Here is a 13,805-nt window from a genome sequence, read left to right as displayed (position 1 = left end):
CTTCTATGAAAGTGGTACTGGTGTTCCAGGAATGACTGTAAAGCAGAGAAATCAAGAAAATATACAGAATATTGCCTAAATAAAGAAAATTCGGCAAAGTCTAAAATAATGCTCAGTTTAAGAAATAGGGTTTCTGGACTGAAATGTTCATTGGTGACTGATGAAACATACAGACAGTGGTAGTTGTCAGCAAGTTATTAGTATGAGTCTCATATGAGTGATTATCTGTAGTAAGTCCTAACAACAAATTAATGACTAGTTATTAATTCTAAAACATTAGTTTTTAGACTGTTCTTTTCTAAATTCAGCTATACTTTTTGGTTTTATACTTGATTCTACTTTCTTAAGCCCATGCACCACAATTAATTAATTGGACGTTACATTTAGTAGCTCTACAGATGATAGCTCCTATCTGTATGATAGCTCTGTATCTGTACAGTATATCATTTTTTTTCTTTTTGGCCAATGTATTACGAAAATGGTAATAACAATAAATTTATTATCCAAGACAATGATTACAAACAGAAATATTTTCTTTTCTCTTTAATAAAGACAACGGGTTCACAAAGCAGTAGTATAAAAAGATGGCCCAGTGTTATGACTCCAGGTACAAACTGCCGAGGTCTGCTGTGGGTTAGAATATAGTCATACAATCCCAACAGTAACAGATACAGTACAGAGACGCTCACAGCGAAGCACAAACTTTTATTGTAGCTGCACTCCTCCTGTATTGTTATTATTCTTAGCACCCCTGAAGATTAAGTTTTTTGGGGGGATCCCTGTTATTTCCAGCACACCGTATAAAACTCCTAACAATCTGAAAGGTTGGTTTGGCAGTAAAGCTGCCTTTTTGGTAGAGCTTTCCTGATTGTACAGATTTAGTAGAAAGGCTTGCCTTTATTCTCACATTCCTCTGGGCTGATTTACTGTTTTAATAAAAGATCACAATGGAGAGTGGTGCTGTTCTTCACAATGGCTGGAAAGCCGACTGCTGAATCCGTTTCGTGCCAGGTTCAGGGGTCTGTCATTTAATGTGATGAGAAACAAAAAGTGAGTTCTACTTTCTGCAGGACTGTAGAATAAATAGCATGTCTGTAGTGACTGCATCGGATTTTTGAAAGTAGGCACCTTTGATTTCATTGAGTCTGACATTGATGTATTATAGAGTAGTATCTCCATGACTCAAAATACAATAAGATAAGGAAAAGGCAAATGTGTGTCCCAGTCATCTTTGGTTTAGACATTTTCTTCAGACTTCTAGTGAGGATTTTCAACTACAGTACAACACTGACTCAACTCGAAGCAAGAGCTGCCCAGTGCTCCTGTACAGACTGATCTGGTAAAAAAAAAAAGAATAAGATGAGTATTAAAATTAAAAAAAGATAATTAAATTAAAAGCTCATTCTTATCAATAAAGTCTTAACATTTGTGTTTATTTAAATATTCACAAATAAAAGTGGGATTAACAGGAGACATGTATAGGGGTAGCAGTTAATTTTTTTGTACAGCCCTGACGAATGGTATTTAGATTGCTTTGTTAAAATATATACAAGACAAGTTATTCACAGTTTATGCTACATTTGTACCAATTGCCAACTAAATAGGTTAAATAGGTTAGAGCAGCAGGAGTACAGAATTTAAAAATAACTCAGGTTTCAGGTTTCAGCTTATCAGAAGTGATAAATTCATAATACACTAGTTTGTGAACTTATCCTTCAGTTAATTTATGACCTGTGCGTATAGTACCTGAATTTGATTTTTTTTTTTTTAAACAATCACAGTGTGGTGGCACAGTGGTTAGCATTGCTGCCTTGCAGTGCTGGGGCCCTGAGTTCAATTCCTTAGGTACTATCTGTGTGAAGTTTGTATGGTGTCCCCATTTTTGTGTGGGTTTCCTTCAGGTGCTCCAGTCCCCCCCCCACACAGTCCAAATACATATTGATACGTAAGTGGCTTCTGGGAACACTGGCCTTGTGCCAGGACAGGCTCTGCCTCCCCTGCAACCCTGTTTTGGATAAAGTGGTAAGAAAATGGATGGATGGGGAAAAATCATCACTTTAGATGTAAGATACTTAGTACTCAGAAAAGTGAACTGTGAAACTCACTTGTCTTCATTTTTTATCACCTCCTAAGGCTCATTGTCCCATCTATCTGGTCAATGTGTCCAGCATGTCTGCAGGGGATGTCGTAGCCACTGCGAAGATGCAGGGTAAGCTTCATCTTCAGTCACTTGCACCTCTCCTCTTCTTCACTGGCTTAATGGCAGAATTTCTCTCCGTCTCTTTCACAGTCAGTAACAGAACACCAGTTAGCACACATCAGCCCACAGTATATCTATTGCCAAAGAGTGTAATATGCAAGCATATACTGTAAGATTTCACAGAGGTTAGAAACACAAAACATATTTCTCTTTAATGCTCTACTGGAGACTACTATTGCAGTAATTTAAAAAATGTACAGGAGAATTCATGCTAAAGATAGCAGTGTCCTGCCAAGGTAATTTGTCAGGTCTGCAGAACCGACCACTTTCCAACGTGAAGCTGGTCTTCATCTGTGTACCCAGATCATAACCTTCCCTTTTGTTTTTCTGAAGCACAAGCAGCATTGCGTTTGAGCTGCCATTACAATCTTTTAATCATTGAAACCACACAGGCCCTGCTAGTACTGTACCAAACCCATTACACCAAAACAATTGGTTCCTGCCCGCAGGGAGCAGGGAATACTTTCAAATTACCTGGGGGAATAAGATCACTGTAACAGCCTCATTTTACACGGCAAGACCTCGTACACAGTCTCTAGGATTAAATGACAGATTGCTTGAATGGACATAAAACCTTTCTGCCAACATAATGTAGGGAAACTTCTCTGGACAGGATCCATCAGAATAACAAAAGTTCAGAATAGTAACAGTATGTACTAATTCTGTTTTTCTTTACGTGGATTTCTAGAAAGATTGATACTGTATGTTATTTACATAATATCTAACAGTAAGATGATCATATTATGTCTAGGAATATCTTCTCATGTTGCATTAAATAACCATCATGTAACATTGGGCTAAACAGTAGCATTATGTGCATGATATTGTGTGTATTGATCACTGTTCTCCCTGTTGGACCAGGCAAGGTAGTCCATGCGGAGACGACCGTAGCTCACGCCGTCTTGAATGGACTGCACTACTACCACCAGGACTGGTCGCACGCTGCTGCCTATGTTACTGTGCCTCCCCTCCGACTGGACCCCAACACTCCCAACTACCTGATGAGCCTGCTGGGAAAGTACGCAGGCCTACTCTCTGTTCCCTCAGGGACCACAGCTCCCATGTCAGGCCTAGGAGTGGAAAAGCTCAGCTGAGCTCAGAGTGCCACCCGGAGTTTAGTCTGTTAAAGCCTTGATATAACTGTCCTTCATTGATGAGCTGTCAATATTCTGAAATTACTATATTTCCTTTAAAATGTATTACTTTTGTGTCTAATTTAAATAATTTAGCAGTCACTTCAAGTTTACTTCCAATGCATCCATAGCTACTGTATGTTTTTTTTTTATATTCCCGATTTTTCTTGTGCTTGCAGTGACACTATCAATGTTGTGGCCTCAGACCACCGTCCTTTCACGACCAAGCAAAAGGCAATGGGCAAGGAGGACTTCACTAAAATTCCCCATGGTGTCAGTGGAGTCCAGGACCGGATGAGTGTCATCTGGGAGAGAGGAGTTGTACGTAATACATTCTGTAGTCATTATGATACATACGGTATACTGAAACTATAAGGTTCGACTCAGGTGTTGAAGTATGACCTATCTCTCACAGGCTCACCATTGCAAGTAAACCTGACTTTAGAAGAGACTCCCAGGGGAAATTGAAGAGTCCTTAATGCAGTAGCACTTAAAAAATATCTTGAATTGTTCCTATAAAAACTGTGTGGGTTTGCTGCCTAAAAACTTGCTATAACCAGACATTGAGTACAAAACTCTTTGTGTTTGTGACTCCTGCTGTATATGAACTAAGACCTTTGTACTCTATATAAAATAGTTAAGAATTCCTGACAAGAAATGTTGCAAAATACATTTACGAAGCCTGAAGTATTATGGGGATAAACCCCATATTGGTTCTGCAAGAAATCTGCAGAACTCCTTCAGAAATTGCACTGGAATAGCTGGCTATTTTTCTGGGGGGAGAATTTATAAATTCCTCTTAGAAACCTGGAACATTTAGACAACATAATACTCATGAACAGATAAGTAATCCTGAATCTGATTTGTTGGGAAAAGTAGAGGATTTCTGAAGGAGTCTTTTTTTTTAGAATTATGTGAGTTTTGTTCATTTTCATATACCAGAATGCTGTTGTCCCTGTTTTCTCTCACAGGACAGCGATCATATCATCACTCACCTTAGCTCTCCATTTCCCTGAAATTACAACAGTTTTGTACAAAATTGATGGACCCAAATCTTGTATGTACTGTATTAACTGAAACGTCACACTAAGTCCCACTTCAGTCCTTTAAATTTAAGAATGAAAAGAAGGTTTAACAAAGAGTGAAAAGTATAATGCATTCCCATTACAGCAAATGGACTGGAAAAATCATTTCACAATCCATTTTATTAACCTTCAGATGTCTTCATTTGGGATTATTTGCAGATAGTGAAGAACGTTACTTGTTGCAGGCTGCACTCCTGATCTGCATCGTCCACTTTTGTACTATTTTTTCAAATCCCTTCAGGTTGGAGGGAAGATGGATGAGAACCGTTTTGTAGCGGTAACAAGTTCCAATGCCGCCAAGATCTACAACCTATATCCGAGGAAGGGCCGGATCATCCCAGGGGCTGACGCAGATGTGGTGGTGTGGGATCCAGATGCCACACGGTAGGAAGCTCTCGGCTGTTCAGATGGAGAGCTTAGAAATCAAGGTCACAAAACTGCTATAAAATAACTTCAATTTTTTATGCTTCAGACCTGACAGAGCATGAACTAGTACTGAAATATGCAAGCTTTCAAAATGAGGTACAATATATTTTTGTTTATCAATACAAAACATCAGTTGCTTTACACGTGTAATGTAGTAAAGCCCAAATGCCTTGTGTACTTATCAGTGATGTGAGTTTGTTTCTTACTGTGTTTTTGTGCACTGCTGAGCTGATTATCCAGTATCCCACCAAATCCCGCAAAGTTCTGCATTGCTCTTTGCAGTTTTTAAGAGTTATGATGTTGTTAGTCACCTGATTCTTGTCCACAAAAAAATCTGTACTGCTCCAGATCGTAATGCTACAAGTGTGTTTCACTAAATAGGTTAACTAAACCTCTCAGGGAAGACATTACCCTGGCAGGTTTGAATCTGAATGCTGAAACTCCACCATCTGCTTTGTCTTGTAACACCAACAATCAGTTTAAGGAGAGCTGACCTTTTGAGATCGCACAGAAACTAAGTGCTCCTTTCATATTGGTTATAGAAGGACTTGTCAAAAAGTCCTGGGTTTAAGTGCAATACAGAAGCGCCAGCCAACAGCTGCACCTCATCTAACAACCACTGATTTAAATGTCTTTGGGCTCCAAACCGATGACATTGTGCACCAGGCTATAGAGCTTGACACCCGTTTCTACTATATCATAACCAATGCATTAGAATTAATGTGGTAAAGTGATACAGAATATGCCTTACCTTTGATTACGATATCCTTTTAGCTACTTAATGTAAGTACATTACCATTCTTTCTACCTTAAGTTTTTGAACACGCTTGTGGTTTAAAATATAATTCATAAAAATGGTATGTCATGTCATTATGTAATGAAGTATTGGATATAGCTTTAACATTTACAGTTTCAACCATAAACATTTTGCAGATAGTTCACATTATAAAGCTGATATTCTTGTTAGAAACTGATGTGAAATGTACAGCTCAGAAACCACAGCTACAGGAACGTCTGTTTAGCTATGCGAACATGTGAAGTTTGGTATATTTAACTCCTCGATTGCACCACCTTCTGGTATAAAAGACACATAGCAAGAAGAATAAAAGGTTGCATATCAGTAAGTCATTCTGTCTGTCCTGCTGGCTTTGTCACTCCCCTTTTTGGATCACTTGTCAGCTAAACACTTTAAGTATAATCTGCCAGCAGATGGCACTGTTGTTACAAAATGGGTTGAAAACAATTCCATTTCAGTTCAAGATGCTTTATTGGCATGACCAATGAGTAAAATCAGTCTTTATCTACAGATCTACAAAATCTACAGACATTTACAATAAAGACACATCATTAGACTCCTATATAACTCCTACTATAAACCTACAGTAGGTTAATGCAAGTCTCAACTCTTCTATTTATGATCCATTTGCAAAGGAAGGAAAAGGACGTTTAGTCACTGACATCATCATCTCTTCAGAATCAAGAAAAAATACCAGCAGTGAATATAAATAGAAATATATCCATTTAAATACCTTTATAGCGAAATACTGTAGATCTGAGTCAGATCTGACTATTTCATAGCTTCCATAGTATTAGAAAGTACTACTAAATCCAGGGGCAGGCAAACCTGTCCCCAGGTGACTTGTGTGTTTCTGGGTATCATTCCATCTCAGAATTTAACATAAGAAGTCATAAGAATAAGAAGTCAAATCAGATGTTTTCCATGTCTTTATCAGGAGCTAAATGAAAGGTGCCTTTAAAATCTGTGGCAGTTTGGCACTCAGGAACCTGGGTTGTCAATCCCTGGACTAAAGAAACTTCAAACTCTCCTTTGCAAGTATTGAGTCAATTTTGGAAGCCCAAGACAGCTGTGTTGCCCTTATTGGAGCTTACAAGTATGACACGGTGGTAGTTTGCCCCCAAAAAGGATTCTAGCAGTTTTTATATGACACTTTTCAGAATTACAGTGCTTTCAAGAGAAAGCATGAGCTGCATGAGTTAAGTTCCCATGATTCACTGCCACTCCTGCTTGCTCTTTGAAGCTCCAAAGGCCTTCCCTGTTAGATAAACAGGTGTGTGGATATACTCAGACACAGAAAGGACATTGCAATGACTTGATCTTAACCTTGAAGTCAACCCCACTACTTACGTTGACTTTATCTGCTGTATGAAACGTCCTAATTAGAGCCAAGATCATCCGTGGGGCATTTTCCTGCTGTGATCACAAGCCGCACATCTCGATTTCCTTTGTCCAGGACTATCTCGGTGAGCACTCAGGTGCAAGGAGGAGACATCAACCTGTACGAGAACATGCGCTGCCACGGAGTTCCGCTGGTCACCATCAGCCGCGGCAGGGTGGTCTGTGAGAACGGTGCGTTCATGTGCGCCGAGGGAACTGGCAAGTTCTACCCACTGAGGACCTTCCCCGACTTCCTGTACAAGAAAATGGTGCAGAGGGACAAGGTAAGAGACTCGGTCACAGTGTGGTCTTGATCAAATCGGTTCAATGGAAGGTCCCTGAAGAAGCTGGGGTAGAGCTGACTGATCTATATCCTAGATTCTTTAACTGGTTGCAGAAGTGACTTTAGTGCCTCAATACACTCTAAATATATTTGAGTTCAAATACTGTATATGTAATTAACAATGGAGGCAAGGAGACCCTAATGGATAGTTAAAGGTTACTAGGATTTTAAACATGAGGAGAATGGGCTGCTTTAGACTTGTAAACTCAACACGTAAGAGAATCTGTGGGAATCCTTATAGTATGTCACAGCCTGAGAGCAACATCAAAACCTTCTGCTCTCCGTTAAGTCATTCACAGCTGTAAGAACAAAGCAGTCCCAAGAATGGCTGCTGATGGCCAGTTTAAAGTCAGCCGAGAGGAGTGCAGCAATCAGTTACTCTTTGAAATACAATTAAGGGGGATTTAGTCAGGTTTCACTGAATGATATGATGTATAGTGTGCTGCTTTAATCTCTCTCAGAATATGCTGAAAAATAGTCACACAAGTAAAAAATGTTCCATTGTGAAATCCCTGAGATGGCGATCAGTTTGTGTATTTAAGGGGAACTGCAACTCTATTTTTATATTTGATAGTTAGAAAGACATGGAATTGATGAGTGCATTTCAAACTACAATAGAAAATAAAATGTACACAGTGATGTGTGAAATTTCCAAGTATGCACAACACTGTGTTGCCATCATTGTCTTCGATTCAGAACGGTGTAATAAAACGTCCAGTGACTTGAAGCAGCCTTATAACACTGTAAAAAAGCAGGCTTGCAGATACATCTCTTTTAGTCCAATAGAAATATTGCTCTCGGTTTCAAGATGCTTTTGCTGACAAATGCTATTTGTTAACTCTGCATGCAGATTACGTTGGAACATTTCTGCGGTGAAATGTTTGTTGCTCAACCTCTACTTCTTCGCTTGTATATCACAGTACATTATTAACTACAGTGACTAGTGAGCAAGAAGGGCCACATCATGGCGCAAATTGTGGGAACTTTTACTCTTGCCTGTGGCGAGACCAGGGGTTTGTGACAACAATGGCACCCATACAGAACTTTCACAAAGTTCACAATTTTGTACTTAATTCCAGATGTGTAAAATTTTTCTGTACTGTTCATTTCAAAGAATTGATTTTGTTACCGAGATGTAATAACCGGTCTGAGAAATTGGGACTTCAGTTCCTCTTTAATTTACGATGACATTGAATTATCATTTTTCAGCATATTTTTTAATTTGATTAACCAGACACCTTTGGTGAGGGCAGGTTTTTCATCTGGCCTCTAAATCTAAGTGCAGGATTTCAAGATGTTAATTATCACTTGAGACTGTTAAATTATTTAAATTATATATTGCTATATAAAGAAAGTAATGAATATTTGAATATTTTGTATTTGCAGGATTTCTTCATTTTAGATGTATTATTTGGCAATTACCCATAATATTTTTGGTGGTTGCCTTTTTGTGTTCATTCATACAAATTCATACTTGCACTGACAAATTTGCAAGACATCAGTACTGAGGATCAACTGTTGTGACCACATGATTAGAGGAATCCTTCTGACAAGAAAATTAAACACCAATGTAATTTTGATGAGTTTACACTTGATATATACTGATGGAAAAAAGAAAAGCAACACCTCCTCCTCCACAATCTGGCCCTCCTGTCTGGGTGGAACAGGCTGAAGAGTGACTCATCAGAGTGACCTGATGCCACTGCTGACGAGTCCATCCCAGCCTCTGTCTGGATCAAGCCAGTCAGGTGTGACGTCTAGGAGGTGTGAGCAGTGGGCCTCTGACAGGTCGCCTTGCTCTTAGGCCAGCAGCATGGAGCCTCACTGTCCTGTCACTGATGTGGGCATTGTGTCTACCGGCAGTTTTAGCAGCAGTAAGGGTGGCAGATCTGAAATGATCTCTCAGATGGACCAGTCTGATGTGTCGGTCCTGCTCTGGTGTGGTCACTCCAGGGCAACCGGATCTTGGACGGTCATCTGTCCTGCCGGTCTGCTGAAACTTTCTCTTTAGTAGAGACACAGTGGAGCAGCTTACTCCATAGTGTCTGGCAACACTGGCACATGACATGCCTGCCTGCAGCATGCCAATGGCCCTTTCCATTGCTTCTGGTGACATTCGAGGCATTATGGAATGCACAGAAAACTGACTAAATGTGGCCTTTTTCTTGCAGTGACCTAAGCTTTGAATTAAGGCCTTTCTAAAGATGATCTGATCAGGCATTGTTTCACCTGGCCCTCATTGGGTAAAAGTGCACCTAACGAGCTTTTGTGTGATTGTAATGTGCAATGCCTGACTGCACAAGCTGTATTGCTGGTCAGGGGGCTTTTGTGAAAGTACATAAGCTATAACTAGTATTCTCATTCCAGAAAATGTTGTCTTTCTTTTTTTCATCAGTATATTTGGGAATGTGAGCCTTGAAATGACATGGCTTGTCTTACAAAATCTTTCTATTATTGTAAGTATTATAAATTGCCACAGACACTTCAGACATGAAGTGTTAAAGTTTAGTGTGAATCAACATCCTGATCTGATGATCTGGAACAGTGGCAGTTTCAAATCTTCTGAATACATCGATTTCACAGGATTACCGCAAAGGTACTTACCCCCTTAGTTTCCAATATCATTTAAGGCTTGTGAGTTTTTTTAAAATGTGCCGTTTGAAAATTTCCTTGAATGTTGTTGGTTTCATTGATGAAAACATAAACAAAACTGTTGCCAAATTTAGCAACAAAAAAGCTCCTTGCCTGCTACGTAGGTAATTAGTAAAATAATAATTGCATAATTGTGACGTGAACTTTGTCTATGATCAGCTCGGCTCTTATAGAGCTGATTAAATTTCCCATTGGCCCTTACCAATCATGGCCTCCTAATAATCCCCATCTATGATTTGGCTTCATCACTCTGCTCTCCTCCCCACTGATAGCTGATGTGTGGTGAGCGTTCTGGCGCACTATGGCTGCCGTCGCATCATCCAGGTGGATGCTGCACATTGGTGGTGGTGGAGGGGAGTCCCCATTACCTGTAAAGGGCTTTGAGTGGAGTGTCCAGAAAAGCTATATAAGTGTAAGCAATTTTTATTAATTATTATTATAGCTCCATCTGTATACAGCAGGTGATGGCAGCTGTTGCATGTCGCTGTGTTTTGCGCACATCTCTAGAGACTGATCTGCTGTGACCCTCTGGAGATGAGACCATGTTAGCTGTCTGGCTCTCATCTGCAACAGAAACCCCAACCAAAGAAAGAGACGCTTCTGACTGACTGTTATTTGTGTCCTATGTCAGCGCCAGGTCCTGAAAGGAGTCGACCGCACTCCCTACGTGGGTGATGTAGCGGTGGTCCACAACTCGGGGAAGAAGGAGATGGGACCCCCCGATGCTGACACCCCCACCAGGCCAACCACACGACATGGAGGCATGAGGGACCTGCATGAATCTAGCTTCAGTCTGTCTGGTAATCCTACTGTAGCCAGCAGCCATATCACCCTGCAACTCACAATTGGCAGCCCATTGAAGCTAAGCAGGTGTGAGCCTGGTCAGTACCTGGATGGGAGACCTCCTGGGAAAAACTAAGGTTGCTGCTGGAAGAGGTGTTAGTGGGGCCAGCAGGGGGTGCTCACCCTGTGGCCCATGTGGGTCCTAATGCCCCAGTATTACTGACGAGGAGACTTTACTGTAAAAAGGCGCCGTCCTTTGCATGAGACATAAAAACAAGGTACTGACTCTCTGTGGTCAATAAAAATCCCAGGGTGCTTTTCAAAAAGAGTAGGGGTGTAACCCAGGCATCCTGGCCAAATTTCCCAAATTTGAGTGTTCTGGCACACTATGGCTGCTGTTGCATCATCCAGGTGGATGCTGCACATTGGTGGTGGTGGAGGGGAGTCCCCATTACCTGGACAGCGCTTTGAGTGGAGTGTCCAGAAAAGCACTATATAAGTGTAAACTATATTATTATTATTATTATTGCTCACTGATAGAGGGAGCTCTCAGCCATTTCACACTGTCTTTTCTCCAGGGGCCATGATGAACTGGCAAAGAGCAGCAAGTGACACTTCAATAGATGAAAATATAGGTTAAAAAACATATCCATGTACTTCCAGGATGTACACCCAATCGAGAAATCAAATTTGAACATTGACAGCTATATTGCAGAGGTCTTAAATTTTGTATTTTAAAATTTGAAGACTAAAAGAATAATTGGGATTTACTGATATACCTCAAATAGATTTAATATTATTCTGTTGTTCTTCTCTAATTAAACTTTATGTGGTGGCCGAATTATTTTGTGTTCTAAAACACAAATATCAAGACTTTCTCAGTATGAGTTGCATTTTTATGTACAACTTTATTTACAGCTATAGCGATATTAATGAATTTGCTTTTTTTCTCATTTGAAATTAAAAATAAAAAAATAAAAGTAAATGCCAAATGTGAGAGAAAGTGTAGATGTTGAAGTGCAAGAAAATATGTTATTAATAATGTTATTTAATAAAATGTTAAAATTGTCTATGAGCAATATCTAACTACAAAATAGCTGTAATAGTTTTGTCCAATTATTTCTTGTGTGCCAGGAGCCCAAGTTGATGATCATATTCCAAAGAGATCTTCAGCCAGAATTTTGGCTCCCCCTGGTGGCAGATCCAGTGGCATTTGGTAACCATGGGAACATCCATCTCAGGACCAAACAGCAACGGTTGAACATCATCACTCCTGGGCCACAACACTGAAATCAGCTTCAGAAAATTAAAGATGAACCAAGAATACTGCACTGATTTTGATACCAGAGGTGCTTAAAATATCTCCAACACCACACTTTACTTAGAAAAGGAAAACAGTAAAATTGAAAAGAGCACTTTTTTTATTTGTGGAAAAAAGAATAGTTGCTTAGGGACTGATGCAAAACATTGTGTATTTGGACGTTTGCCTGCTGATAGTGTATGTGAACAAATTTGGATTGGTAAAATTACAAATTTGTTTTGTCATTTCAGAATGTTTTGGTTTGTATTTTAGCAGGTTTTAAGCAAGGAATCTTTTTAAAAGAAGGTTGGAGGAAAAGGCAAATGAAGTAAATTCTGCTTATCTTTTCTTTCAAAAAGCTTGGCACTAAGTTAAGAAAAAATCTCAAAGCCAGAATGATAAACCCAGTTCAGAGTCCGGAGTTTGGTTTGGGTGCTACAGTACATATGTGTTGACTGGGGTATTTAACACTGCTAGAAATGGAAAATAAATACATAGTTCTATAGACGTAGAATAGTCTTGATACAATGTGCTTTTTGTCATGGTGTCTTCTTGTTGCTCCAGTTGCCTCAAATAGGACTTAAAAAGGGGGAAAATCCAAGATCAATTCATATCATAAACATGCAATGGAAATGTCAGCCAAGAAAACACAGATGCAACATTTCTGTATGATGAACTCCTTTGAACTTCTTGTTACAGTGTCAGTGGTAATCAGCAGTGCACAACTCCCTGTTCCTGTCCTTTAACATGATCTATCACATCCTGTGGTGATGTAAAATACCAGTGGTGCACTGGTGTAATACAAGTAGCACTTATTGCCCTTCGAAATCTCTTTGATATTTATAGCATTATTTTGGCAATGAAATAGATTTCTGTCAGGACAGTAACGTGTTTAAAAATGAGCAGATATGAGCAAGGTTAAAATGTATCCTGTACTGTTGATATTCAGTGTGAAATCCAGAGTGAGTGTCTTTAATCACAGCTTCTCTGGTGGGAATTTCAGACATGGTGTGGTATCCATTTTAACAAAGTACACTGCTTGGCAAATTAGTTGTATTTTTACCAAGAGAAATACGGCCTCCTCGGTCTAAACCACATGCTTTCTGCAACAGTTAGGAACAGTGAGCATTCCTCTTTTTATCATGTCTGTTGAGGTCAGAAAACTGTCCATGTTATAAGCCAGAATAACACAGAATAAACAAAAACAAATAGTGGGTTCATTTTGGAATGAACTGCAAATGCAGTTACCAAACTTTTTTTAAAGAAATATAGTCTGATTTTGTATTAAGTGTAGTCCAAAGAATATAAGCAATTAAGATATGTTTTCAATGGAAATTCTGAACCTGTTTCACCCTTTTTAGTGATTTTTTTTCCAAAGTTGTTTTGTATAATTCTTGTCATTTATATTTTCTGTTTTTGTGGAAGTGACATAAATCATCTATACTTTTTCACGAACATTAAAAATTTTATCCTCTGGGTATCTGAGAGATGTTTCTCAAAAGAAATCACGTTTTTACTTCTAGTAAGAAATTTACGATAAGCCTTAAAAAGCCCTAGTACAATATCATGAATCATAGAAAAAGTACAATAAAATGCTCCTAAAACGTGCTGAAGCATAGAGCAGAATGAATAAAAAGAAAAAAAAGA

General features: G+C 39.2%; 1 protein-coding gene across 2 annotated transcripts in view; it reads left to right on the top strand.

The window, feature by feature from the left end:
• The window catches only part of LOC148674789 (dihydropyrimidinase-related protein 5), a 60,542-nt gene extending 46,737 nt beyond the window's left edge, over positions 1-13,805 (top strand). The window contains exons 7-13 of one of the 2 annotated variants that reach the window (XM_088625417.1): positions 2,134-2,209; positions 3,122-3,278; positions 3,573-3,714; positions 4,720-4,862; positions 7,157-7,364; positions 10,707-10,836; positions 11,993-13,805. In XM_088625417.1, the coding sequence (XP_088481543.1) occupies positions 2,134-2,209; positions 3,122-3,278; positions 3,573-3,714; positions 4,720-4,862; positions 7,157-7,364; positions 10,707-10,836; positions 11,993-12,078 (942 nt within the window). In that variant the 3' untranslated portion in view covers positions 12,079-13,805. Of the gene's footprint in view, positions 1-2,133; positions 2,210-3,121; positions 3,279-3,572; positions 3,715-4,719; positions 4,863-7,156; positions 7,365-10,706; positions 10,876-11,992 lie in introns of both variants that reach the window. The other variant, XM_088625415.1, reaches the window with a different exon arrangement.

This window comes from Lepisosteus platostomus, chromosome 3 (assembly GCF_059453375.1).
Source record: "Lepisosteus platostomus isolate fLepPlt1 chromosome 3, fLepPlt1.hap1, whole genome shotgun sequence".
Lineage (NCBI taxonomy): Eukaryota > Metazoa > Chordata > Actinopteri > Semionotiformes > Lepisosteidae > Lepisosteus > Lepisosteus platostomus.
Note: the sequence above shows the minus strand (reverse complement) of the source record. Positions and strands in the feature narration are given on the sequence as shown.